General features: G+C 36.1%; 4 protein-coding genes across 6 annotated transcripts; 1 reads left to right on the top strand and 3 right to left on the bottom strand.

Annotated features, from left to right (window-relative positions):
- Positions 1 to 258: 258 nt before the first annotated feature.
- On the bottom strand, positions 259 to 1,934 carry WOX2 (WUSCHEL related homeobox 2). The gene is made up of 2 exons (XM_089601708.1): positions 1,513 to 1,934; positions 259 to 790 (listed from the first exon to the last, which is right to left on the bottom strand). Exons 1-2 carry the CDS (start codon positions 1,892 to 1,894, stop codon positions 390 to 392), a joined length of 783 nt encoding a protein of 260 aa, XP_089457834.1. The 5' UTR covers positions 1,895 to 1,934; the 3' UTR covers positions 259 to 389.
- A 10,072-nt stretch (positions 1,935 to 12,006) lies between these two features.
- On the bottom strand, positions 12,007 to 15,428 carry LOC149381933 (putative CDP-diacylglycerol--inositol 3-phosphatidyltransferase 2). 3 transcript variants are annotated; one of them, XM_089602036.1, is made up of 12 exons: positions 15,206 to 15,427; positions 14,536 to 14,587; positions 14,119 to 14,212; positions 13,626 to 13,710; positions 13,484 to 13,533; positions 13,267 to 13,306; positions 13,140 to 13,184; positions 12,990 to 13,055; positions 12,787 to 12,901; positions 12,648 to 12,704; positions 12,456 to 12,554; positions 12,007 to 12,341 (listed from the first exon to the last, which is right to left on the bottom strand). In XM_089602036.1, exons 3-12 carry the CDS (start codon positions 14,192 to 14,194, stop codon positions 12,282 to 12,284), a joined length of 693 nt encoding a protein of 230 aa, XP_089458162.1. In that variant the 5' UTR covers positions 14,195 to 14,212; positions 14,536 to 14,587; positions 15,206 to 15,427; the 3' UTR covers positions 12,007 to 12,281. The 3 variants fall into 3 exon arrangements, with proteins under 3 accessions (XP_089458162.1, XP_089458161.1, XP_089458164.1); XM_089602035.1 differs by having other exon boundaries at positions 14,536 to 14,607; positions 15,206 to 15,426; XM_089602038.1 differs by lacking the exon at positions 14,536 to 14,587 and having other exon boundaries at positions 15,206 to 15,428.
- A 623-nt stretch (positions 15,429 to 16,051) lies between these two features.
- On the bottom strand, positions 16,052 to 18,404 carry LOC149381934 (heat shock cognate 70 kDa protein 2-like). Its single transcript, XM_089600870.1, has 2 exons — positions 18,047 to 18,404; positions 16,052 to 17,955 (listed from the first exon to the last, which is right to left on the bottom strand). The coding sequence occupies exons 1-2, from the start codon at positions 18,261 to 18,263 to the stop codon at positions 16,226 to 16,228; spliced, it is 1,947 nt and encodes a 648-aa protein (XP_089456996.1). The 5' UTR covers positions 18,264 to 18,404; the 3' UTR covers positions 16,052 to 16,225.
- Positions 18,405 to 23,357: 4,953 nt separating this feature from the next.
- On the top strand, positions 23,358 to 27,605 carry ALB3 (63 kDa inner membrane family protein). The gene is made up of 11 exons (XM_089630639.1): positions 23,358 to 23,857; positions 23,994 to 24,104; positions 24,216 to 24,290; positions 24,400 to 24,460; positions 25,388 to 25,461; positions 25,572 to 25,676; positions 25,791 to 25,898; positions 25,994 to 26,097; positions 26,389 to 26,538; positions 26,620 to 26,746; positions 27,321 to 27,605. The coding sequence occupies exons 1-11, from the start codon at positions 23,513 to 23,515 to the stop codon at positions 27,426 to 27,428; spliced, it is 1,368 nt and encodes a 455-aa protein (XP_089486765.1). The 5' UTR covers positions 23,358 to 23,512; the 3' UTR covers positions 27,429 to 27,605.
- The last annotated feature ends 45 nt before the right edge of the window (positions 27,606 to 27,650 follow it).

Below are 27,650 nucleotides of genomic sequence, written 5' to 3' on the forward strand. Positions count from 1 at the left end.
TTTTAACCATAATATTAAAACATCATCCACACGCTTTTCTCGTGTGCCGCTTTATTTATATCTTTAAATGTTTATTTCCAGCAAACACAAGCCTCAAAGGAGAGACACAATAAACAAAACAAAAAATCACAGATACACACAATAAAAGGAGATATTTTTCTCACCCTAAAAGGCCCTACCTTGTCATTCTCTATATTTAATAATCAATATATACAAAAACAATAAACCCACTCTTGGAGGGAAAAAAAAGGACTAAAATTGAACGCGACGACCAAAGCCTCATGACTAGCAATAAAGTCCAACATGATATAAGTATAACATGCTAAAATAACTGATATCATATTAAAAGTTCATCCTTGGAATATTATAATAAAGAAAAGCAACTGCGTTTATCGAGAGAAAAAGTCGTAGAAAGTTTGATCACCACCACCATAAGAAGACGAACCACCATCTTCAACCTCGCAACTCTGAACTATATTCACGTCAAGATCACGATCACCATGGTTATTACCTTGTAAATCGCCTGTGGGACAAAGGGGGAAGAGTGGAAGAGTTTCTTGATCATTGACACGATCGGTCATCGTATCAATCGCGTTGTTTCTGAATCTATTGCGGTCGTACGCTAGGCCTGAAGCAGCGGATGAAACCCTGCTCTTCTGGGCCAACTTGGGGGATTTTCTTGAAGTCGTCCTAGTCACGATCGAAACCGACGACGCGTTGCTTTGATGATGGAGAGCACCGATTGGCTCGCTCGGCGTTTGTACCGGTACGTAGTATGGAGCGCAAACCACTGAATAATTATACCCAAAAAAAAAAAAAATGTTCTGTGAGCTTTCAGTTTATTAAAAAAGAGGATGAAAGGCAAGTTAATTTGCGAAATTGACAAAAAGTGTCAGAACGAGGTGATGAAAAAATGAATCATCAGAAATCAAACTAAATGTGTGTGTGTGTGTGTGTATCTATATAGACATATAAACATAAGAGTTCCAAGTTTGTAAAGTAAATTTACTTTTTTGTTTCGTATGAAATGATGAATTCTTTTAAAAATATATGTTATATAACATGACACCATATAATACATAAAAGCAGCATATGGAAATATGATACATAAAAGCTGTATATGGCATAGGAAAAGAATCTACATGCATAAACATACACTTGTTATATTATAGACAGATATACGAAACCCTAGTAACGTGTTTATAACTGATATGCATTCATTTAGTAAAAAGTATATCCGAATATTCGCACAGACCGACGACGTTGATATATTAAACTAATATGAAACATATAAAAATGCCAACATGAACCCACTTATACATATAGTTAGTTAGTTTATAACGAACATTCCCTGGAGATAGATAAATAAGATATATATATATATATATATATATATATATATATATATATATGTATTAAAAAGGATTTATAACTCGTGCATAATTAAAAAATGAAAGAAAGCAAACAAGGATATATATATATATATATATGTGTGTGTGTGTGTATAAATACCATTTGGGGTTGGAATGTATTGAGAAGTAGTTTGTTGGAAACGTGGGTGACTCTGGGGATTGGACCTGTGAAGAAAGCGATTGATATAAGCCATGCTCTCTTGTTTCTGCTTTTGCCGTTGCCTGGCTTTGTGGTTTTGGAACCAGTAAAAGACGTTTTTGCCCTCGATGTGGCCGAAAGCCCTAAGCCTGGTGGTGATTTGCTGTATCTGCTCAGCGCTGGGAGTTCTTATCCCTTGCTTATACAAACCCTCGAGCATGTTTATCTGGTCCTTCGTGGGGTTCCAACGCGGCGTCGCCGGCGAGGTTTTGTTCACATTGTGGTGGTGATCGTGATCGTCGGGATCGGGGTCGTGGTGGTCTTCGTGATGATCAGATTCCATGTTCACGAGGAGAGTTTTTTTCCTTGCTGCGAGGTTTTTATTTTTATTTTAAGTGTGTATTGCACAGAAACAGTGAAAGAGGAAATGGTGTATTTATAGTGACATTATTAATGGTCATACGTATCTAAGAGGGTTTGCTCTGGCCAACTCTTTTGCATGTCTTTTGTACTGATTTATGGAGCGACAGAGAGTCAAACAAAACGAGAGAGAGAGAGAGAGAGAGAGAGAGAGAGAGAGTTTAACATGCGTATTGTTTTTGGAGCTAAAATACTCTGAAAACATGGCCTGTAGTGGCTAGAGAGAGAAGTAAAGAGATCATGATATGATCATGAGATCTTTGTGGCTTTATTTCAAAAATTTATATTATTTTGTGTTTTTTGTGGTAAGAGGTGAGGCTTGGCTTTTGGCTTAATGAAGACTTTGCTTCCTTTCTATTTACCGCTTTTTAATAAAGCATTAAAAAAAGTTCACTAATTCCCTAATAATATTCATATTTATCATACGATTCAATTGGCTGCGCGTCTCTATAAAGCAATAATAAACTACATCAAAATTTTATTAGTATCGAAAACGTCAATTTCATCACATGAAATGAAAATCAATTTGAACTTTTTCTAACCAATCGGTGCTTTAAATTTAAATATCTAAGATGCTAGTGCTAGTCATAAAAAGTCAAAACCAATCGGTGTTTTCTTCTTGAAAAATAGACCTTCTAATAAGCATAAAAAATATTTTAAAAAAATATAAATGTAGAAGGTATATATAAGATAACGTTTGGAGTACATAAAGAGTCTAAATGCCATGATAATTAGTGTGGTGTTAATCAAGATATATTTCCCAATAACATACACCGTTAAACGTAATATTATTTGTTCCTTAATGTGACATGTCTCGGGAATGACAGAGAGTAAATAAAGGGAAGGAATTAAACTAATGGGAAAAAGGGAAAACGACAGCCGGTTGGGTTATATGAGGTAGTGCATATGTATGTGAATGTTTGTGAAAATGATATATAGCGACGTAGGTATAGCCTTATAGGTAATATCTACACTACATGTATATATATTTAGGGAGGCTTTGGGAATTGAAGTGAGAGCAGAGAAATGCAGGTGGAGAAGGGGGTCTATGCTTGAGGTGTAAATATTTGGTAGGTATTGAGACATGCTCTACTTATGGCTCACCTCATGCCTCTCCTTTAACTTTTTCAAAAACCTTACCAAATAAGCTTTCTCTTCCCAACTATATAATAAGACATTCATCTTCTGCTGCTATCTCTATATCTATAATTAGAGAGCTGCTTTATTATTTTCGGAAATATCGATCTCTCTGAGAAAGATAAAATCCCTTTAATTTTTTTTTTTTTTTTTTTAATGGATTGATCTCCCTCTTCCTCTTGAGAGATGAGGGTGTTTATGCTTGTTCAAGATTTGAAAGGCATTCCTTATTATTTCTTATGTTTAAATATATAATAACTGTGCTATAATTTATTAGAAGTACTGTTTGAAGTGGTTTAACTAGTGTAATTTCTCTTTTTCTAATTAGTTTTTAATAAAACGAAGCTTTTTTTAAAAAGAAAAAAAAATGGTTGATTTCATTTTTAAAACACAGAAAAAATATGTTTATCAACAAACAAACATATAAATTAGTATTCTATAAAAGACGATTATTTGTAGACAAACAAGCCACTAAACAAAAACTTATGTTTATCGCTGTTTTTAATAAAATAAAATATACAAAATGTGTTGTTAATGTGATTTTAAATTTTAATACAAAAATAAAAATACTAACAAATACTGCTATAATAATTAATAAGTACAATATTTTACAAAAGATAGTTTTTTTAAATTGACCAATAAAACTTAGAAAGTCAATACTAAAAAAAATTGCCAAAACAATATTTCCAGCATCCAAACGGTAGGGAAAAAAAGCAAAAGAAAACAATATATATGGAACCAAAATAAAGAAAAAACAAAAAAGTAAAAAAAAAAAAAAAACTATTAAAATGATATTAAAAATGAAAAAGGATAGAATAGGAAATAATATAATAAAAATTAAGACTATTTCTTTTAATTGAATTAGTTTCAATTAGCTTGAATATAGACCATTTTTAAGTTTACCTTTTTTATAGAAGTTCTTCCTTAATTTTGATAAAAACCAATGCCCTTATTACATTTTTTTCTTCCTTTTTCTTATAAATATAACCATATGATTTGCTCTTAATAATTTTGTTGAGATCTTTCCCGTACGTAAGTAGACATAATTACTCAAATAGTAAAGTTCGTGAGTACGAGTTGCTCTCACGAGGAATATGCTTAACCGAAAATCAAACGAACTAGTAACCAATTGAACTCAAAGCAAACAATAATGATTATTAACTAAATTGCATAAATTAAATCAAACGCAAAAAATAACACAGATGAACGGATATGTAGAAGGCAAGGGAAATGGCGTCGAAAACTTTCCTCTAGTCGAAATTCTTAGAACTAAGCACGATTTTTCGGTTCTCTCTCTTCACTAACCACACTCGCGTAATTTTACTGCTAAATCTCTCTCGAACATCTAACAACCTATGTCAATATTGAATTTTTATCTTTCGATCTCAAACCATAAAAATACGACAAACATTATAATCAAGAGTGTTCACACGACTCCGTAGCAGCTTAGCTATCTCTAACATATGAATGTACTACAGTGAAATAACACGATTGTTAATTCTCTCTCGAACAACTTTACAATCATAGAATTTATGAACGAGGTAGCTAATCTCATACAAGCATTAAGCACGAAATCAATACAAGCAATAGAGAAGATAAACAAAAAAAAAATTAATTAAAACATAATGAATCCACAACTAGATTCAATCAAAGCTAGGCCATCACCATCAAGGGGTTCAATTCAAGGTGTCGATAGAAACAGAAAAAACAAAATAAACAAAAACAATCTATGAAAACTAAATTAAAACAAAGCATAATAAACAAGGAGTTCCAAAGATAAAGAGAAGAAGAAAAAATACTCAATCGTTGGTGGTGGCAACGGTGTGAACGGGTCTTCTTCTCCGGTTCTCATACTCTCTCAACTAGCCAAACAATAAAATTAAAACCTAAAGTAAACAAAACTTTTGTTTTTAGAGCTATAAGTCGTACATGTATGTTTACAAGGTGTTTTCGAAGCTATATAGACCCTTGGAATGGATCCAATAGCTCAAAACATACTAAAATCGCGGAATTCAAGTTGGTTGATCCAGACATATGCGCGCGCATCCAAGTGCGCAGCGCGTGGTACAATTCATCAGCGCTCACTCGTGCTTCAAATGGTCTTAACTCCTAGCTCCGATGTTCGATTTTCATAAATTAATATGCATTGGAAAGCTAAGAGAAATATATTTCCCACGATAGGCAGAATTCATCCAAAATACTCAATAGAGAATCACAAAATCGTGCAGCAAGTGACGCCGTGTTTCATATTTCGCTCTAAGTTGCCCAAAAATATTTGAATCGTCTTGAATTGCCCTGAAACGTTGCGTCACAATCCAATAACATCTTTAACACTAAAATTAATAAACCTGAAAATCACTCACAAACATATTAAACACACACAAAAATCACTCGAGAACGCGTGAAATTCAAACTGGAGTATAAGAGTTTAACGCGTATAAAACACACCTATCAAATTTATTTTGTAGCTTTTCATGTCATAAAATAATCATATATTTTCAAAACAATTATACTCAAAAGATTACTGTCATTTAGAAAATTAATTCTCACTCCTTGAATAATATTTAGGAGTTAAACCATTTAAATAACAAGAAATTTGGATACAAGGCCAATTCCCAAAATACACTAAAGTTATGATTCACAATTTTAATAAATTAAATAAATTTTTATTGTCTCTCTCCATATAGTCTAAAAAAACTTAATTTATGATCTGAACCACTATTTTCCAATAAATTTAGTATCAATGCGAAACCTTCGACGAGATACTTTTCCAATAAATTTAGTATCAATGTAAAAAAAATACTTTATAATTATGTTATGCGACGAATATTTGCAATTAATTCTAAACTTGAGTTTGGAGTAAATTCAAACTACTTCAATTAGCTTAGATTATTATAAGTTAATTATATAATGATATACAAATAGAATTTACCTTACCAAGTACTAAATTATTAAGTAAATATTAATATAGATATTATATATACGTAGTCTGCCCTTATTAGATGGCTAAGATTGGTTTGCCTGATATATGGTATTTAGTTAGATGTTATAATAAAATATTATGCGTCTGTTTGTTAATCTGGATGATATATTCAAATTTTCCACATTTAAAATGCCAATGCTATGGCTACTAATTAAATTCACATCTTAAATGAAAGTTAACAAAATTTATGAAAAAATCAATTCAAACAAAAATTAAGAAAGATTTCACATACGGTAACAATCATTCAAACTATACTGTACACAATTAAAATTATAGAAAAGTATATCATTCTCTAATATTTAACCAACTTATTCAAGATAAGTAAAAAAAAAAAAAAAAAAAAAAAAAAAAAAAAAACACTTTCTTGCAAATATTATACAATTAATAAGTCACTAAGTATAAAATTGAAATAATAAATCATATGAAAGACAATATCTCTTTAAATGTAAGTTAAAATATGTGAATATTTGTAGACATTTCAGGTTAAATTTATTAATTCTATCTACCATAGACACTTACAATCATCCAAAATTGTAGACCTATAGAATGTTTGGTAAACATGAATCGTATGCATATAGCTTGAATTCACGAGCCAAACGTAAACATTAACCAACCATTTTAGTAAAAGAAAGAAAAGGATGACCGATTTTAGAAGGAAAAAAAAAATTAAAATAAAGGATGAGCAAAGAGTTTGTAAAATAAAAATTGCCACAAGCAGTAGCAATTTTGATAGTTTGGACCAAAATAAATTAAGGATGTTGTAAATTTGTAGCAAAAAATAAATTATAAATGTAGCCAATATTTACAAACAATTAGAAAAATAGTCTATGACAATTATATTTGACTTTAGTATCCTCATATTAAACATGCTATAATTACAAAAAAAAAAAAAAAAAAAAATTTAAAAATTCAACTATTAATGACAAGTTATAGGCTCCGAATTTCTAGAAAAATGTTAACCTACTTTCTTAATTAAAATAAAAATTTTCATAAATTTCGTTTCTTAGTTTTTCTATGTAAACCCAAAAACACATACTAATCTTCGTTAAATTTCCATTTATTTCCAAAAAAAAATTGGAAATTTCCAGTTATTTCCATAAAAAAATTACATAAATTTCTAGTTTTTCATAGAAAAAGCTTGGAGTATCAATGAGAACAAAGGACGACGATAATGACGACGCTGAAGTTTTATTATGCTTTGCTCTTAAAATTGCGGATCAAAAATCACCTATCGCCGGTGAACAAAAAATGTACCAATGGTGGATTCCGGCGTAATTCTACAGTAGTAGACATGACCTTTCATCCTACACAATGGGTCTTTTTTGAAGCTCTCCTCGTCACGAATCCTTAGGATTTGGAATCACTCAATTTCGAGTTCATATGAAGAAGATATTGATTTTTTATGAGAACAAAACGTACGAGAGAAAGAGTGATGAAAAACCAAAAAAAAAAAAAAAAAAAACTGCTAACTTTAAACGAATGACAAAATAGAAAATTCAAATAGTTTATAAAAGTGTCAACTAATCTGTTTGACTATTTTTTAAATAAGTTTTCAAACATTTGGATGTTTGGAATGACCTAGTCAATTACAAATTTCATAAACGAAAGTATGTTTTTGTACACTTTTACTAGTAATTGTAGATATGAAAATATATAGTTATAAACTGTAGACTTATAAGTCTACAAATAACAAGAATTGTAAATATATAAAGTCTATAGTTACTAGTAAAAATGTCTAAAAATATAATTTAGCTTATTTTTGTCCAAAATAACAAAGTTCATACTAAAAAAACATCTAATTTGTGAAGTTTGTATTTTAGTTATAGTGAAATTTCGATTTACAAATATATGGGGTAATAGATTTTTTTTAAAAAAATAGTAGAAATACGTACATAAGCGCAATAAAAGCTGCGGGTTTTTATTGGTGGTGCATGCAAGCTAATGTTCATGCTTTCCAACCAAAAATAGGTGGTGTTAATCAAAGTTTGACTTTTTTTGCGGAAATCGATAAGAAATCGGTCGAAACCGCTTTACCGGAGATGAATGATACCGGTTCACTAGGAACCGTTTTTTCGTTCCAATTTATTGGCGCTTTCCGGTGGTTTCCGGTGGTTTTCGCTCGTCGCAGCCTTTTTTTGGTCAACTTTAATTGGATTTTGGTAGGTAAGTTTCAAAGGTTTATCAAATTTTGTGGTTTTTCCATTTTATTGATAATTGTTTACTTTAGTCCATGATTTCAAGGGTTTGAGTATTGAATATGAGTTTATTTGTTGTTTTGTATAGTTTTCTATGTATTTTTAGGTTTAATCCGAATTAAAATGTTAATTTTTAATCCGAATTTGAGTTTTTTTTATATTGGAAATGATGATTTGATAATGAATATGATGATTATGATGTTTTTTAGTGGATGTTCTTGAGATAGAAGTAGATGTTATTGAGATGAATTTGATGTTTAATGATGATGAATGATGTTCTTGAGATGAATATATGATTTGATGATGAATATTGAGATGAATTTGATGTTTAATGATGATGAATGATGTTCTTGAAATGAATATATGATTTGATGATGAATATGATGATTTGTGATGATGAATTAATATCATGTATTCGTCGTATGAACTATGAAATATAAATATGAAAAATATGTTTTTTTTTTGTAAAATATTTGTCTGAATACTCTTCGATTTCTTACATTTTTTTGCTGATTTTCTATAAAATAAGCGATTTTTTTTTATCGATATTGATTTTTTTTTTTTTTGTGTGAATATTTATCGATTTCTCTTCCGGTAAATGATTTACTTTCAAAATTAGCCTCAGTATTGTACTAATTAAGTACTGGCTATCACGCATGGTTTTTGCGTATATTGTTTTCTCTATCTCATGAGTCATACCTATGCACATACATACACGCCTATTGATTTATATATTTATTTATTCATGTATATAGATTATATAGTAACGTATAGCAATCTTTTGACGGCCGCCAAACTGATCTCACCGCCTCGATCGTATCAAAACAAATTTCGTCGGCGATTCGGCACTATTCTCTCCCTCTCTCTCTCTCATCAAAACCGAGGCAATTTGATAATCTCTCTCTCTCTCCTCTGTACATGGTAATCAACGACAACAATATTGTTTAACCGGGTTGTGCTAATCTGTGCATACGACAATAGTCCTAGTTGTGTTTTGGCAGTGTTTGTTTGGGACGTTATGTACAAATCATTTTTTTTTTTTTTTTTTTTAGTAGGGCACTATCGGCCAGGATTACATGATATATTAGCAGTGCAAAGCGCAGGTGACACTAACGGTCAAGATTACATAGTAGGTGACGCTATTGGCCAAGATTACATACTTCTTAGAATAAATCCTAAGGGGCATGCATTTCTGCATCCCATGGGGGCTTGAACCCATGACCTCTCCGTCGAGGTGAGTGTGGGATTACCGCTAAACCAAGCTAGCTACCATGTACAAATTAAAGATTTATTATACAATTATTTAGCAAAATAGCCAAATCAAACCTTTAAAATTGCTAAATAGCCAAGGTTTTGTAAATACTAAGTAAATAGCCAGATATCATTTAAGACGATTCTAAAATTACCAAAACGCCCAGACTTTCCCGCCCACAACACACGGTTGACTTTAAAAAAAAACAATTAAATAGGTAACGTGATTCCGAGAATCGAGGAAGTAATAACTGCATTTAAAACTGATCATCTCCCCCACCGATATTTTACTCTGCCATTAATAAAAAATAAAAAAAAAATCGCTTCCAAAAATATTTTCATAAACCAGCTCCTCTCTCCGAAGAACTGCAATTATTTTGGCGACTTCCGACGAATTGCAACTATTTTTCAGACCAGCTCCTCTCTCCGGCTGTAACAGGTATGCATGTGTGATTTTTTTTCGATTGGAACTCTTATTTACTAATGTTCAACCTTGATTTACATATTAAAATATGGAAAAAAAAAATGTTTTTTTTAATCGATTATGAAAAAAGATGGTATTGCTTATTCCTCTCCCTATGTGTAATGAATCCGTGGATTATTGTTCATTAATTCAAAATTTACACAAAACCCTATTCATCACAATGAAATTTGGGGGATCCGACTATTGTGATTTAAATACAAAATGCATGTGTCATTCAGTGATTTAAATGTTTATTGTAAATCCTTTTGAATGTTTAAATGTTGTTGGAACTTGGAACGGGTTTGATGTATAAATCTTGATGTGTTATATCTAGATCTTGATGCGTAGTGAAATGAAATCATGTTTCAGTGTGTTAGTGTATGGGTAATACTATTGTGAATGCGTTTGAAGATTTTGGGTGTTTGGATATTAGAAGAAAATAGGAGTCGACATATTCTGCAGTAAATTTGAGTAAATATCGGACACTCTAAGGTTTTTTTGACCAAATCTTTATTTACACATATTTACTGCAGAATATGTCAATCTTTCAAAGTTGCCGAAATACATTAAAAAGTTGTGACGAAGATATTTCCATGTATTTACTGCTGAATATGTCAAGTTATGAATTTGTTATATCTAATGAAATTAGAATATTAACGTGTATTTACTGCAAACAGGGTTAATATGACTCAACCACGACGGCGAGAACAAAAATAACTGCCGTAAGAAATAAGACGCTCACAATAACGCCGTCTACCAAAAACAGTTTGTAAATCATGTTGATTACATTCTGTATTTACACCACCTGACAATGGATTATGGTTTTCCAGCCATTGACGTTCAAGAAGCTTAACTGCAGCATAACAGTGGTAGTAAATATACGTAAATACAATATTAATTTTATGAAAACTTGTGGAAAATAGCCTAAAATTTCAACAACAAAAAAAAAAAAAAAAGCATATAGACCTGATTGCAACTGCCATGTCCAAAATAGTTCCTACATAAAGGGAATCATTAATAGACTAAATCATGTTCACACTTATATAAGGAAATAAATTTCAAAAAATTTCGGGAAGTTATATAATCCGAAATTTGAAATAAAATTCAAAATTCAAACGGAACAAGGGCAATTTTCGGATATGAAAAAATATATAATTGGGCCACGCCATCCGAGTGGCTATTTACTTAGTATTTACAAAACCTTGACTATTTAGCAATTTTAAAGGTTTGAGTTGGCTATTTTGCTAAATTACCCTTTATTATATCAACCTAATTTGTTTCTTTGAAAGCAAACGATTTTATATTACTGATTTCAAGTTCATTGACCATAATCCCCTTGACTATATTCTTTTAATGCTTGTTTATGTTCCCAATCGCTGTATTGCTCTGTTTGTCCATATTCAGATTGTTAACCTTCAAGAGCATTTAATCGTTACTTTTCTTATTTTTATGGAAACACTAAAATTCTCTCTAACGTCAAGGCTTGTGAATTTATTTCCTTTTTTACTTCTATAAAAATAAATATTCATGTGAGACTCTTATTAGATCTCTTACGAATAGAAAGAGGGAGTGCTATAAATACGCTATTACCAATGGTTTGTGGTATGTTTTACGTACATCGGTATCCTAATCAAGTTCTAGAGTTCCCTAAGTTCTATTTTTCGTGTGCTTTATTCATAAACAGATGTAATAATTAATCAGGAAGTAGCGTGTCGTTTACCCTTGTATATCTAGCATTTGTCATTAATGCATGTCTGGTAATTGCGTGTCAGCGACCATCTTTAATCATCACGATGATCTCCAAATGTCATAAAATTTTGTTCAAGTAAACATATAACCTATATGTTTCACTCTAGTTTATTTTTCTTATCAGTCATTTTCATTTTAAATTTTCATAAGTATAAGGTGTTACAATTTTTTTTTTTTTCAAAAGATGTTTCATGAAAGACAATTTTCGAAAGTTAGATCTAGATTTTCTAGTAACTTGTAACCAAATGAAACATCAATGCACTGGAAATTTGCTGGTGCAACAATTGCATATTTCACATCGTTCTAAAATTCCCAATTAGGCAACAGCGCTACGCTATCCAGATTCACAATATGCACAAACTCAAAATCAAAACGAAGACAAAACATGTCAAACGTATTTCTATCCCATTCTTTTCCTGTAATGTTGCTGGAAAAAAAAAATACTCAATCTACTTACTCATCAACGTGCAAACTTTAGCAGGAAAAAGAGGAGGAACACAATCAGGCCCATTGTTGAAAATATTAACAAGAATTAGGACTTCCGTTTCTTCTCAATGTCATAAAGAACACACGCATCCGCTGCAGTCTTCAACTGATTTTGACAAAAACACCAAATTATTAGAGGAATTTACTTGAAGAGCAGGAATTCCCATGGGATGTTAGGAATAATGACTATTTTAGAATTGTAACAGCAAAATGTGATTACCTGAATGATATTCACGGCTTGCTTGACTGCCCATCCGAATAAACTCGAGCTTATTAATATACAAAGAAACACGCTCTGCTTTGCTGAACTTAATAGAACCTGAACAACTCAACAAGAAAGAAATATACTCTGAGAAACCATCTCTAACCAACGAGAAAGAGACCTAGATCACGCAACATATTAAACACCCACCTCCATCAAATTCTCGGACTTGTTCTTTGCTAGAAGAAACAGCAATATATAAAGGACCTGAAAGGCTACGACCAATGAGACAACAGAATCGCCGTTTTCTTTTTCATTTATTTTAGTGTAAATTGACAAATAAGTTTACCTCACACGCCACACAACAGTAAGCCATAAACATGCGGTTCCCATAATATAACTTAAAAAGCCAATTAGTGCTGTCTTTCACATCTTTATGACTTGCCTTGCCAGACAAGAAAGTACTGCAGTTAAGAAAATGCCAGCCCCAAGTCAATGATAGAATATCTTTCGCCCCAATAATCTGTTATAATAAATTGATGACACAAATACCTGTACATCTGCAACCAGTGGCTAGAAATATCCAGGGCAAGCAGGAATAGGAATACCAAACCAGGACTGTATCAACAAGCAAAAACTTCTGAGATTGAAGCAATTACAGAGATTTTAAACAGCATGAAGTACATGAAGAAGTGATTTTACCTGTACACTTGGAAAAGAACTGCCAAGAGACAAGCAGTGCTAATTCTGCAGTGAGAAGCATATAAACTCAAAACCTGATTCGATGAGTTTAGGAGTGTGTATTGTTACTTGCTAGATTTATAAATACCTGTCTGTTACCATGTCTAAAACGGCTCCAAATGTAGAAACTGAAACGAGAAAAAGAAAGAGGAGAAAAATGAGGTTCGATACTTATAATTATTTGTACGAGAACAATTACTATTTTTTCGCTGACAACAAATATAAGCTTTCACTTGAAGTAAAATAAAAATAAAAAACCACAATATTTGAGATAATATAGCATAAAATCTAATAAGACGCAATACCTTGATTGAATTTGCGAGCACACCAACCGTCGACACCATCACATACAAAACTGAAATAATAAAACCACAATACGTCATATCAGGATGCGTGCTGAAGAAACCAAAACTCAGAAGTAAAATCTTAGGAACAATTCTTCCGTACCTGAGAAAGTACAGAATGGAGAAGAGCATTTTGTTGGAGAAACATAGGCTAAAAGCAACAAAGTTCATAAGAACCCTTATGTACCCTGCACGCCAGTTGCATAAAAATGAAAGAAGAAAATAAAACTCATTAAAAGAACTTTTTCCTATGCCTCTCGATTTCAAGCAATCAACTGCAATTATGACTATCGTATAGAAGTCTAAGACTATGGTATCTTTGAAACCATTTCACATAAGCAGTGTCATAATTATTGTTTCCATAGAACATACCTACTATTTGTATACGTTAAAACTGTAAGCATGGATGTTCTCACATACAGAGACAAAAGAAGCCATCAGAGTCACGCTAAGAATGGCAGAATTTTTTATTCTATTCTTTATTCCATCTTTGCATTTTAAGCAAAAATGTTGCAGTGCGGTAAAATCGGATAGTAATCCTTCACATCTAATCTATTTGCAAGACAAACATAGTGAAGGGATATTAAGGTACGTACCAATGATATTGGGGATGTAGAGGTAAACAGATAGTTTTGACTGCCGTTTAGGCCTTGGAACAGAATTCCCTGCCATTGAGACTACAGCTCAAGACTGCATGAGAAAAATTGAAGTTTGAGTCCAATTCTTTGCACTTAACTATTAATTTATCAAACCACACATAGGACATGCACTGAAATATATTCTAAATAAGTACACTTTTCGTAAGGACCTTCAAAGATATTATAATGCAGAAACTATAAAGACATTTTTGCTGCATATTAAACAGTGGTAAAACCTTCAGGTAGATTAGTCAACACATGATAGAAGAACTGAATTAACTCAATATTTAAAGCACACATTTTTTTAATGCAAAGATATTTAACAGATTTAATGTGAAAATGCGATGACCTGTTAACATATCAATATCTTTTTACCAGGAGAGAATAGGTGATAGTTGCCTTTCCAAGCCTGAATCTCAGCGAACTTCTAGGTCAAGACAAGAATGTCTGGTTCAAAAATATATACGAGAATAACATCACAGATCAGAAAAATGACCAAAAGCAAATATTAATCGCGATCAAGACCAGAGTCGTCGCTAGATTTTTCCTTTCTGCAGGAAGTAGAATGAATGTGCCATTTCACGAGGACCTTATGATCAATAGATTCAACAGATCTCAGAGATACACAAGCCATGTTATTGTATCATTGAGCATTCAGGTTTAGATCACACAGGTTTTACTACACGCCTTTTCAGTAATTGAAAAGACAGATTGTCTCCTACTAAGGAATGAAAAAAAAAGAGAAAATACGTTCTCCACTAAACCCCAATCTAAACTTGAAAGTTTAATAAATCTGCCAATAAACAGTTCAATAGGAAAATGCGAAAATCCGAAGCACAGTCGAAAATTGTGATTAAAAGTCAAATTGTGTAGGAGATCATAATTTTCCCAGACTACACGGTGGTGTGAAGTGTTACACATTCACATCTCGGAGCAACAAAATAATTAGTCTTCACACATTTCACTAGTATCGAATCACAGATATCATCTTAAACCAATATCGAAGCTGTACATTTCAAATCTTCAAAGAGAAAAAAAAAAATACCTCGAAGCCGAAGGCAAAACAAAAATTGAAGCTGCGTTGATTTTGGAGCGTTATCTTGCTTTCTAGGGTTTCGCGGTTAGGGATTTCTAGCGAAGGAGAGGAATCGGAAGAGACGGGAAAACAGATGAGAGAGAATATTTGAGGAAGTTCGGGAAAGAATCAGATGCGAAAATGAAGCTTTTACTCCAGATTAAGCAGCATCTTCAAAAAAAAAATCCAAACCACGTGTGTGTGTGACAAGGCAAGCCCACGTGTCCCACGTCTTTTTTTTAATATTTTTTTTTATGCTGCAAGTTAACTTTGTTATAAAATAATTCTAGTGCCATAGATTTCCCCTTCCACTAATATTTTAGGCGTTGAACTAAACATTTTGCCATGTTTTGGTCAGTGTGGAAGTTTCGCTCATTTGCTATTGGTTTCACTTTGTGAGCCTTAAGAAATTATGTGCAGAGTGCAGTCGTGGACTCGTGGTGGTGGTGGTGGTGGTGTGTTGATTAAGGGAGTAACATGACAACCGACAGAGTATAAGCTAATTCACGGAAGTGGAAAGAAACAACAACGGAAGTAGAAAGCTAAACCAATGTCATTGTGAACTGGATTTTGAAATCCTTACGGCTTTCGCTGGCTCATGCACCCTGATCAGAGAGAATTACTGGGTCACTATCACAAGTAATGTCATCACATGGATTCAGAATAATTCCAGAGCAAAATTTAAGTATATGTGATGTCGTTGCTGTAGACATTGCAAGGAATGAGTTCACTATCCCATTCCCATAAGTCACACTGACATTGCAAAGATCATGAACAACATGTTTCTAAATACTGAAGAAAAGAACACAATCGAACTTTAAGCAAACCAAAAAAAAGAAGATACTATTATTCACTCATCGAAATCTTTAACAAGCAGCGCACACTTTGAAGTTTGAACATTACATTTAACAACTCAAAAATAAAGAAAAAAAAAAACTTGAAACCTTAATATAAAAAAAAAACCCCACACTATGCAAAGACACTTGCAGCTTAATCCACCTCCTCAATCTTGGGCCCGGCAGCGCCGGCGGAGCCGGCGGCGGGGGAATCCTGATCCATGGGCCCACCGGCCTCCCCGCCCTGGTAGATCTTGGCGATGATGGGGTTGCAAATCCCTTCGAGCTCCTTCATCTTATCCTCGAACTCGTCAACCTCGGCGAGCTGGTTCCCTTCGAGCCACTGCACGGCGGCCTCGATGGCGTCCTCGACCTTCTTCTTGTCGGGGGCGGGGATCTTGGAGGCGATCTTGTCGTCCTTGACGGTGTTGCGCATGTTGTAGGCGTAGTTCTCGAGGGCGTTCTTGGCCTCGACCTTCTTGCGGACCTCCTCGTCCTCGGCCCTGTACTTCTCGGCCTCGTTCACCATCTTCTCGATCTCGTCCTTGGACAGCCGCCCTTTGTCGTTCGTGATCGTGATCTTGCTGCGCTGCCCCGTCGTCTTGTCCTCCGCCGACACGTTCAGGATCCCGTTCGCGTCGATGTCGAAGCACACGTTCACCTGCGGGACCCCCCTCGGGGCCGGCGGGATCCCCGACAGCTCGAACTTCCCCAGCAAGTTGTTGTCCTTGGTCCGCGTCCGCTCGCCCTCGTACACCTGGATCAGAACCCCCGGCTGGTTGTCCGAGTAGGTCGAGAACACCTGTTCTTTCTTGGTCGGGATCGTGGTGTTCCGGGGGATGAGCACCGTCATGACTCCGCCGGCGGTCTCGAGGCCGAGAGAGAGCGGGGTTACGTCGAGGAGGAGCAAGTCTTGGACCTTCTCGTTGCCCTCGCCAGAGAGGATCGCGGCTTGGACCGCGGCTCCGTAGGCCACGGCTTCGTCGGGATTGATGCTCTTGCACAGCTCTTTCCCGTTGAAGAAGTCTTGGAGGAGTTGCTGGACTTTCGGGATCCTCGTCGAGCCTCCGACGAGGACTACATCGTGGACGGCGGATTTGTCCATTTTAGCGTCCCTCAGGCACTTTTCGACGGGCTCCATGCATTTTCGGAAGAGGTCCATGTTGAGCTCCTCGAAGCGGGCCCGGGTTATGGTGGAGTAGAAGTCGATCCCCTCGTACAACGAGTCGATCTCGATCGTGGTCTGGGCCGTGGAGGAGAGGGTTCTCTTGGCGCGCTCGCAGGCGGTTCTGAGCCGGCGGAGAGCCCTCGGGTTTCCGGCGATGTCCTTCTTGTTCTTCCGCTTGAATTCCTGCACGAAGTGGTTCACCATCCTGTTGTCGAAGTCCTCGCCGCCGAGGTGAGTGTCTCCGGCGGTGGCCTTCACCTCGAAGATCCCTTCCTCGATGGTAAGGAGAGACACGTCGAAGGTTCCGCCGCCGAGGTCGAAGATGAGCACGTTCTTCTCGCCGGAGCTCGTGGCCTTCTTGTCGAGGCCGTACGCGATGGCCGCCGCGGTGGGCTCGTTGATGATCCGCATCACGTTCAGGCCGGAGATCACTCCGGCGTCCTTGGTGGCTTGTCTCTGCGAGTCGTTGAAGTAGGCCGGGACTGTGACCACCGCGTTCTTGACGGTGGTTCCGAGGAAGGCCTCGGCGATCTCCTTCATCTTCACCAGCACCATCGACGAGATCTCCTCCGCCGAGAACTGCTTTTCTTCGCCCTTGTGGCTCACCACGATCATCGGCTTTTCGCTCGGCCCCGGGATCACCTTGAACGGCCATAGCTTCATGTCGCTCTGCACCGATGGGTCGCTGAACCGCCTTCCGATCAACCGCTTCGCATCTGAAAAAAAAATAATCCAGAGTCAGAATCAAAGCACAATTCCAGTATCACAAACTAATTAATTGAAGATTATTCCAGATCGTGAACTTACCGAAGACGGTGTTGGTAGGGTTCATGGCGACCTGGTTCTTCGCGGCGTCGCCGATCAGACGCTCCGTGTCGGTGAACGCCACGTAGGACGGCGTCGTCCTGTTGCCCTGGTCATTGGCGATGATCTCCACGCGGTCGTGTTGCCACACACCCACGCACGAGTAAGTCGTTCCCAAGTCGATCCCGATCGCCGGACCGTCGCCGCTTTTTCCCGCCATTTCTCAAGTACTAGATGATGATATGATATGAGAGAAAAAATGAATTGACAAATTCTCTGAGAGTTAAGAGTGCTTTGTGTGATTTGATTTCTGTGACTGTGAGTGTTGATTGTTTTCTTGTTCTTGATGAAACTAAGTGGCGACGGGTTTTGAGTATATAAAGGGGCTTGGCGTGGGCTATCTATCTGGAATGTTCTGTTTTCTTCGTTTGGTAACCGTTGGATCTAGATGGTTCAAGAGTCTACTACTAGCTTCTTTATTAATCGGTTCGCGCTTCTTTACCCTTCTACTCTAGGCAGTTCGAGACTTTTCTCCTACGTATGTTTTGACACGTGACACGTCATAGTCGGTTACGATCATCTTGCTAGTTCTTAGTCAATCGTGTCAGCTACTGCCCTTTCCATTCTATCTGTCGTTTAAGAAGACATGTCGTCTCATGACGTTCTTTTTATATTACGTGTCGTTTGGTCTGGGATATCATGCCAGCAAATATGTGACCTCAAAGTATGGTCGCTCATTTTGGTTAAATATAATTATATATAAATAAGCTCAATTAACTGTTAATTGACCAGATATTAGAAAATACAACTCTATAAATCTTGCAAAATAGTCAAAATTAAAATATTCAAATTGGGGAAATGGTGGCAAAAATATTCAATGTTTAGATAAAACACTACTCATATACTCATTTTTTTTTCTTGGGCAAAAATACTCAAAGTTTCAAATTTAATTACACGTTAATACTTTTCCGTTAAAATTTTTGTTTGAATTTAACGGTCCAAGTAGTAACGGACCCACTATAACGTAACATGTGGTATTTTTGCTAAAGAAAAAAAACTTTGAGAAATAATATTTTGACCAAATATTGAGTATTATTGCCACCATTTCCCCATTCAAATTTAAGCTAAAATGTGGCTAAAGTGTAGTTTACTAAAGCGAGCAAAAATTATAGTCATTAGAACAAAAATCCACAATTAAAATGTCGAAAACAGAAACTCTAAAAAAATATATATACAATATGCTAAACTAACATCCACAAAATTTAGAGTCATTATCCCTAGCTAAAAAAAATTCGATCGTAACTCAACCCACAACATCGAACGACATTAACAACTTCTTCGTTAAGAACGTCGAAGAAGGGAAGTTGAAGATCCACGACGATGAATCAACGAGACAAGTTGAAGAAGGGAAGATGGCGGTATACGAAGATATCATTATGAATATAACTTGTAAAAATCCTCATCCAAGTTGGTGTCGATCAACGGTGGTGATGTCAACACCTACAAGGGAAGCGACTGCAGTGAATAAAAGAAAATCTATTACATATATATATATATATATATATATATATATATATATATATATTTGTTTATAAAGAGTGTTTGAGAGAGATGATGATGATAATTATAATATATAGTTATTTAAGTTTAAATAGATTGGTTTAACTAAAACGAAAAAAATATATACTTCGATATAAATGAATACGACAAAAGCGACTTTGCCAAACATGGAATTCAAGCCGACTATCATAAGATTTAGGTTCACAAACAAAACATGCAAGTCCGGCCTATAAGGCTTAAATGATATTTTAGGCCAAAAGAAGATTCTAAGCAAAAAGGAGATCCTAGACTAAAACGAGATCTTAGGCCAAACGGAGACCCTAGACAGCGACTCTAGGAGAAAAGGAAACCCTAGGCTAAAAATGAGTTCATGGGCCAAAAAGAGACCCTAGGTCAAAGTGAGATCTTATGCTAAAAAGAGATCTTAGGCCAAAAGGAGGCTCTAGACAAAAAAGAGATATTAGAATAAAAAAATGAGATCTAGCCTAAAAGGACACCCTGTGCAAAAGGAGATTATAGGCACCTAGGACAAAATGAACCTTTGCCCGGAGAAGAAGACTCTAAGAAATGAGATCTTAGGCAAAAACGAGATTCTAGATTTAGACCATAGGTAAAATGAGACTATATACAATAGGAGACCATAGGTCAAAATGAGGCCCTATGCGAAAAAAAATAGATCCTAATCCAAATGAGATCTTAGGCCAAAATGAGACTTTAGGCAAATCAAGCTCCCCAATCTACTTTGACTCATATAAATATTCTTTTTATGCGCAAGGAAAAATAAGTTTTATTTATTTATTTTTAACTTAGAGAAACTCTACCCCTCTCTCTCGCACATAATTTTTTCTCTAAACTCTCAAGATGAGAATTAGACCTCTTATCTTATATATAGCAAAAACACTAATGTTGAACGTCTATTCACATGTCAGTCTCCGTGCTCATTTTAGTTTAAATTTCACTGTTTTCTCGGGCGTAAGAAATCAAAAATCAATCTCTGACTAGGGATGGCAACGGGTACGGGTAAAGCCGGGTACACTTATTTCGTTACCCGTACCCCCTATAATTTTTTACCCGTTACCCGGACCCGTTTACCCGGATTTTGAGACGGGTCGGGTAACGGGGATACCCGCCAGGTAAGCGGGTTAAAAATATTGGACCCGTTACTCATTTACCCGGTTTAAAAAAAGGGTGGCGGGTCAGTTAGACTCGCTTACCCGTTTACCCATTTATAAAATAAAAATTCATCAACAATATAAAGTTTAAAAATAATAAAATTTAGGTGAAAAATATCAAAGTACTACTACAAGATAAAGAACATTAAAATTCAAAATAAATAAATAAAAAATACAAAAGAAGTCTTCATTGCAAATTGAATCATCTTCATTGTAAATTTGGTCATATTCATTACAACGGATCGGGTTCCGGGTAATCAGGTACGAGATGACTATTCCGTTACCCGTACCCGGACCCGTTAAAACCTTAACGGGTATTACCCGTTTATCCAAAAAGAACGGGTATTACCCGACCCGAATAAATCGGGTAACGGGCCGAAACGCGGGTAACAGGTCAAATTGACATCCCTATCTCTGACGGGATAAGGTCGATGAGCTCTAAAACTTCGCTATATTTAATCCTTATGTGATTATTCATAAAGGTGTGAGGTTCCATCTAAAACCAAGCTTAGTAATTAGAGGAGTAACCAACAAGCCTTATAAAGAGCCCAGGATCGTAATACCCAGTCGATGTGGGACTATCATTGATACACCCTCTCACGCGCACAGGCACAAGCACACATTGGCATAGGCACTGGAAGCGTGAAGTATAGGCCCGATGAGGTAGCCCATAATCGAGAATGGGTCCCGCTCTGATACCATCTTCAAGGTGTGGGGTGCCATCTAAAACCAAGCTTGGTAATTAGAGGAGTAACTCACAAGCCTTATAAAGAGCCCAGGATCGTAATACCCAGTTGATGTGAGACTATTCTTGATACACCCCCTCACGCGCACAGGCACAGACACACATTGGCACAGAAGAATTCAAAGATAGAAGATTGATTTAAAAAACAAAAATAAAAAGTAACGTAACCGAATAGTCGAACTTGATCGTTGATTCGCGCACGAATAACCGATCGAAGAACTTTCCTTCGCCTATTGATTCGCTCGTGAATGCTAGACTCGGGGCATCCAATCACCGTTGATTCGCGCACGAATACCGGTTTTCGGGCATCAACTCGGAGCTCGCTCACGACGCTCGGATTTGGGAGAAACACTCAAGTTTCAATTTTTCATTTCATCAAAAATTTATCCATTACAAAATAGGTGCTCATGATTTATAGATGCATCAAGAGACTTTTCATAATCCAAAACTGAATATTAATGCATAAATTAAATCTACTTAACACAATAATAAAAGTTATAATTAAATTTATCGAGAAGAACATAAAACGTCATTTTGAAAGCCTAAACGTCAGAATTCGGCTTAAATCCCGAGACCCCACTTTGTGGGTCTTGTTTACTAAGTCGATTCCACTTAAAAAACACTACTCTTTTGTCCGTTTTGGTGATCTCAACATTCTTGAAACTGTAGTCCAGTTTGCCCTGCATCATTCTCCCCGTGTTTGACAGAATTCGTCCTCGAATTCGATGCATTCTTAGGTGGTGCGAATGAAGAATGACAATCTTGATGAACTCCAAAATACTCAATTCAACCTTAAATAAATAAGACACGTCAACGAAAATTGTATCACCTCCATCGGATTGATTGATAATTGGAGAAAGAGATATCTTCGTGTCTTCCTCGTCTTTGTCAAAGATTAGCTCTTCGAAGATCGGATCGTCAAATATTGGCTCTTTGATGTTATATTTTTGGAAAATCGATTCGTCGTTGAATTCCTCGTCATGGAGTTCCTCGTCGTATATTGGATCACCCAATGGTTCAAAAAAATGTTCTTCATCTTCAACGTCGTCATTGAACACGTATGACATGAGGTAGTCTTCAACGAACCCAGCAAAAAGTTGCATGATTCACGATCGTCTTCGGCTCTGATACCAAATTGTTGCATGATTATAGGGTCCGACTTTAAATAAAATCACGTGCAGTTTCAAATGTTTGATATTCTAGACATGTCGTGTTCTGTATGATGAAAATATTGCTGACTTCTAAGTGCTAAATTATTAGTTCAAATTGTTGCACTCGAGATGAATTATAAATTGAGTTCAACTTGTTGCACATAGGACGACAATTTTGTGCAATTTATGGAAGGTCGAATATGGCGACCCTCCTCCATAATAAAAAATATATAAGCTTTTTCGCATATGCCATTGCTATATTTTTCGAAAGGTAGGGACAAAAATTCTTGTTGACTAAATAAATGGTGAAAAAATGAGATTAGCCAAAAACACGTATTTAGATAAATGAAAAACAGAAAGAGAATACATACGGGATACGTCGGTCAAAGTGTCCCATACGTAACTAATGGCAGTGGTTTGTCCAATTTTCCATCTCATAAATATTTAATATCTATATTAGAAACGATTACGAAATTTAATCAGCGTATTTATCGGAACACTCAAGACTTCAAAGCAGCAAAATCACCAAAACGACATCAGACCCATACGTTTCGGTGACGTGGAACACATGCATTGGCTTATAAAGCATACCCGTTATTGCCACGCCTTAGATTTTCTGACAATTCAATTATCTGAGCATCGTAAATAATCTAAAAAAAATACGTGGATAATTCGCAAAAACATTATTATCTCCCTCTTTTTTTTTTTTTCTCTCTCTAATTCTCCCACTGCCAACAACGCTTACTCTCCACCACTCAGACTCATGAGACTCTGAGGACTGGACTGAGAGACTCTCTTCCTTCAAGACCGCGCAATTTCAAAACCTTACAGAGCTTCTTTGATGGCGAAAATTCTGATATCTTCTCCGCCGTTCGTCGGAGCGCCTATTCCGTCTCTCTCCCGTCACTCACCGTACCTTCCGAGCCGCAAGCTTTTGACCGCCAGAGTCCGAGTCAGCCTCCACCAGATTCCTCCAATTCAGCCTTTCGACTCAGGCGTCAATTTCGCCGCGATTGCAAGCAGAGCCGAGGGCTTTCTATACACTCTCGCCGACGCAGCCGTCGTCGCGACGGATTCGGCCGCCGGAGTCTCCGGAGACTCCGCTGCGGACGCCGGAACCGCCGCCGCGCAGAAGAGTGGCGGCTGGTTCGGTTTCATATCGGATGCCATGGAAGTCGTCCTCAAGGTAGGGTATTGATTTTGTTCCTGAAAATGGCTGTGATAAATTTTTAGGATCATTTTTTTTTCGTGAGATAACCTGTCATGCGACCTCAATTGGACTGTAATTTTCATTGATTTTGATGATGTTTGGTCTGTATCAGATTTTGAAGGATGGACTTTCGGCGGTTCATGTGCCGTATGCTTATGGATTTGCTATAATATTATTGACTATTATTGTGAAAGTTGCCACTCTTCCGCTCACAAAGCAACAGGTAATTGAAGAAAATACTTTACTTTTTTCAATTCTTATATACTTGTGCTGCGAGAATGGTTGTTTGAGTTGTGTTTAGTGTAAATATAAGACAATGTTTGGCGAATTGTAGGTGGAATCCCAGTTGGCAATGCAAAACCTCCAACCAAAGATTAAAGCCATCCAAGAAAGATACAAAGGCAATCAAGTGAGGCTTTATTGTTTCACTTATTTTTTAATATTTTATTTATTTGACTGATTTTCGCTTTTGTAGAGCATTCGGTCTTACTAACTCAGTTTTACATTTCTCATTTAAGGAAAGAATACAACTCGAGACCTCACGGTTGTACAAGCAGGCTGGGGTAAACCCATTAGCAGGTACATTTCAGATATATGTGCTTTTGGCATTGGTGTTAATCCACTTGCATTTTTTTCTCCATGATTTCCTTATCACCGGTTAATGTCTCATGTGTTGTATGTTTCGACCATCTTAAGTGCAAGTAGTATGTTAGTATCATCCTTGCTAATAGAACCAATGTTTTTCGTTGACCAAACTAGTGTAAATTGGCTTACTAGACTTGGTTGCAGTGGAAAACACCAATTTCTAATTTCAGTAAAAATGTGTTTCTCCTTTCTATGCCCCTCCTTCATGGTTTCTCTATTCGCTAAACAGAGTTTTAAAAGAAAGAGATCAATGGCACAAATGGCAGAAGCTAGATCTTTTGGCAGGGTTGAGTTCTGTTATTGAGAGTGTTAAAAAGCATTTTCTGCTATTATGAATGAATGCTTGTTTTTATTTTTCATAAGTTTCAGCGGTTGACTTGCAATAGCCCTCTTATGTTGCGGTATTCATCTTCAGGTCGCGCGAACCTGCAAATTAGAATCTACTGCTTAGATAATTTAATATGCTCACACAGTATGATTGATCGAGATTTCTTAGTCCAAAATGAAAGAGTAGTAAAGAGTTGACAAAAAGCTTGAGTGTTTGTAAAACGGTCCTGAGTGTGTATAGGCTGCCCATATTATGGTTGTGTAGTTTATGTAATTAGAGATTTTGTCCCTTTTGTTTTAAACATCTATATAACTCAACTTTCAAAACAGGAAAACGATAAACATCCAGAATTCTAGTCATTCAGATTGACATGCACAGCATTTAGAGAGTGGACAAAGCAAATTTTTTTTTACCGTATTTTATAATATTTTGATTATAAGTAGCCTCCAAATGAAGATATGCCACATTGCATTCAATGTTACCATTAGCCATGTACCAAAGAATTCTGACTATATTGTCTATTATGTGTGTAGGTTGTTTGCCAACTTTGGCCACAATACCTGTCTGGATAGGTTTATATCAAGCTCTTTCCAACGTGGCAAACGAGGTGTCTGCACATTTTTGTTCGTTAATAGTCATCTGAATTTCTTTTGATTATGTCTTTAGATCATGGAAATGAGTGAACATTTCTGATTTTGTGAATTTTTGTGGTCAAAGGGATTGTTTACAGAAGGTTTCTTCTGGATTCCCTCCTTGGGCGGGCCAACATCAATAGCAGCTAGACAAAGCGGATCCGGCGTATCTTGGCTATTTCCATTTGTGGTAAAGTATCCCATGATCATGTCCTTGAAGCCGAGCCAACCTTTTGATCTTGGGTGCGCGGTTTTCCATATCTCAAGTATATAAGGCATCATAATCATTTGCTCTGTTTTATAGGATGGCCATCCTCCGCTTGGTTGGCATGACACTGCATGCTATCTTGTTTTGCCTGTTCTTCTTGTTGCTTCTCAGTATTTTTCAATGGAGATCATGAAGCCTCCGCAGGTACGATAACACTTGTATCATTGATGACCATTCACTTACCTAATACCCATTTCCTTGCCCCTTAATATTTTTTTATTTCACGATCTTTTTTATAGACTGATGATCCAGCTCAAAAGAACTCTCTACTTGTGTTCAAGTTTCTTCCGCTCATGATTGGTTACTTCTCCTTGTCTGTACCCTCGGGATTGTCAATTTACTGGTTGGTTTCTCCAAACAGTTTCAATATCATATCAATATAGACATAACTATTACCCTTTTTCCTCACTAAGAACAGACGCCCTTACGAAACCCGTGCGCTTGCTAGAGTAATACTCCAGTTCGGTTAAATATTATCATGACTTTCTTGATGAGTCTATTGGCTTGCAACACATGCTATATAAAGTGTGAAGATGTTGCATATATGAGAATAGGAATCCAAGGATCTCAGTATGTTTTTTGATTAAATGAGCAGACAAGTCATTAATGAATGCATTTTTCTTGTGTTAACCAGGTTCACAAACAACGTACTCAGCACGGCACAGCAGATATGGCTACGTAAATTGGGAGGAGCAAAGCCGGCAGCGAAAGTAGACGCGGGTGGAATAATAACAGCTGGGCGTGCCAAACGGGAAGGCTCTCAGCCAGAGCGTAACGGTGAAAGGTTAGTGGGTCATGAACACAAGAATTTCTTCATGCTTATTTTATTAACTGTTTGACACCTAAAATTTTGGGTGGTCAACAGATTTAGAGAACTGAAAGATGGCGAGAGAAAGAAAAAATCAAATAAGGCTTTACCAGTAGACACTGCTCAGGCCTCAGCTTCTGGTGATGAATCTGAAAGTGCTTCAGATGACGAGAACGATAACAAGGTGAATATTAAGGTTTTACGTCGTTTTACTAGATTATATATTTTCCTCCACTGCTCAGGTAAGTGATTTATCGAGTAATTTTCTTGAGTTTCTTTTTCCTAAAATATTAGACAGGCGAATAAAAAAAAAACTATGTATACCTCCGCAGTTTTTATTTGGAGCGGTCTGCTAAATGAAGAAGTCCTGATATTTGTTAAAAGGATTTCCATTCATTATCGATGATGACCTTTCAAACATCGATATCTCAGTTTAAGGCACTTTAAAGCCTTAAAGGTCAATTTGAAATTTTTGTTCCATTCTGGTTTCAGTAAGAGAATTTTATTTTCACTGTATGACTATGAAGTGTTCCATACCTTTGTTTTTCAACAGTCAGACTATAGTCCTACCTATCTATGGATACTTGCTTGCATATTGTCTTATATCTTCGGTAGACTGCAAAATACTTTTTTTTTTCCGTTAAAATTTAATCTATTTTGTGGTAACTTTGAGTCTGAATTCCTTGGAACAGAATTGATTTGAATGAAAGCCTATGTGTAGTTCTGTTAGGGAAACTAAAATTTGATGGTTGTAACAGGGTGAGGTGGTGCGAGAAGAGGCCTATGCGTCTAATGGTAGCAAACCAGCTCCCGATTTTTCGCAGCCGAGGAGAAGCAAGCGATCAAAAAGGAAGCGTGCCGTATGATAGTGTACCGTAATGTTTGTAGTGTACGGTGTGAAACATAATGTATATCTCCGAAACAAAATCTCTCTTGTATGTAGAGGCCAGTTTTGTGTTGGCTCATTCATTTTCAGGTATAATCAAATCAATAATTATAACCACTAGATTGAAGTCTTGATTATAAATCTCTGTCAGTTCTCATTCCCGCCTTTCCGATCATGTCCATAAAGAATGGCTCATCATCTC

This window comes from Urtica dioica, chromosome 11, assembly GCF_054948205.1.
Source record: "Urtica dioica subsp. dioica isolate 48M chromosome 11, U.dioica_male_clone48M_v1_H2, whole genome shotgun sequence".
In the NCBI taxonomy this organism is placed as follows: Eukaryota; Viridiplantae; Streptophyta; class Magnoliopsida; order Rosales; family Urticaceae; genus Urtica; species Urtica dioica.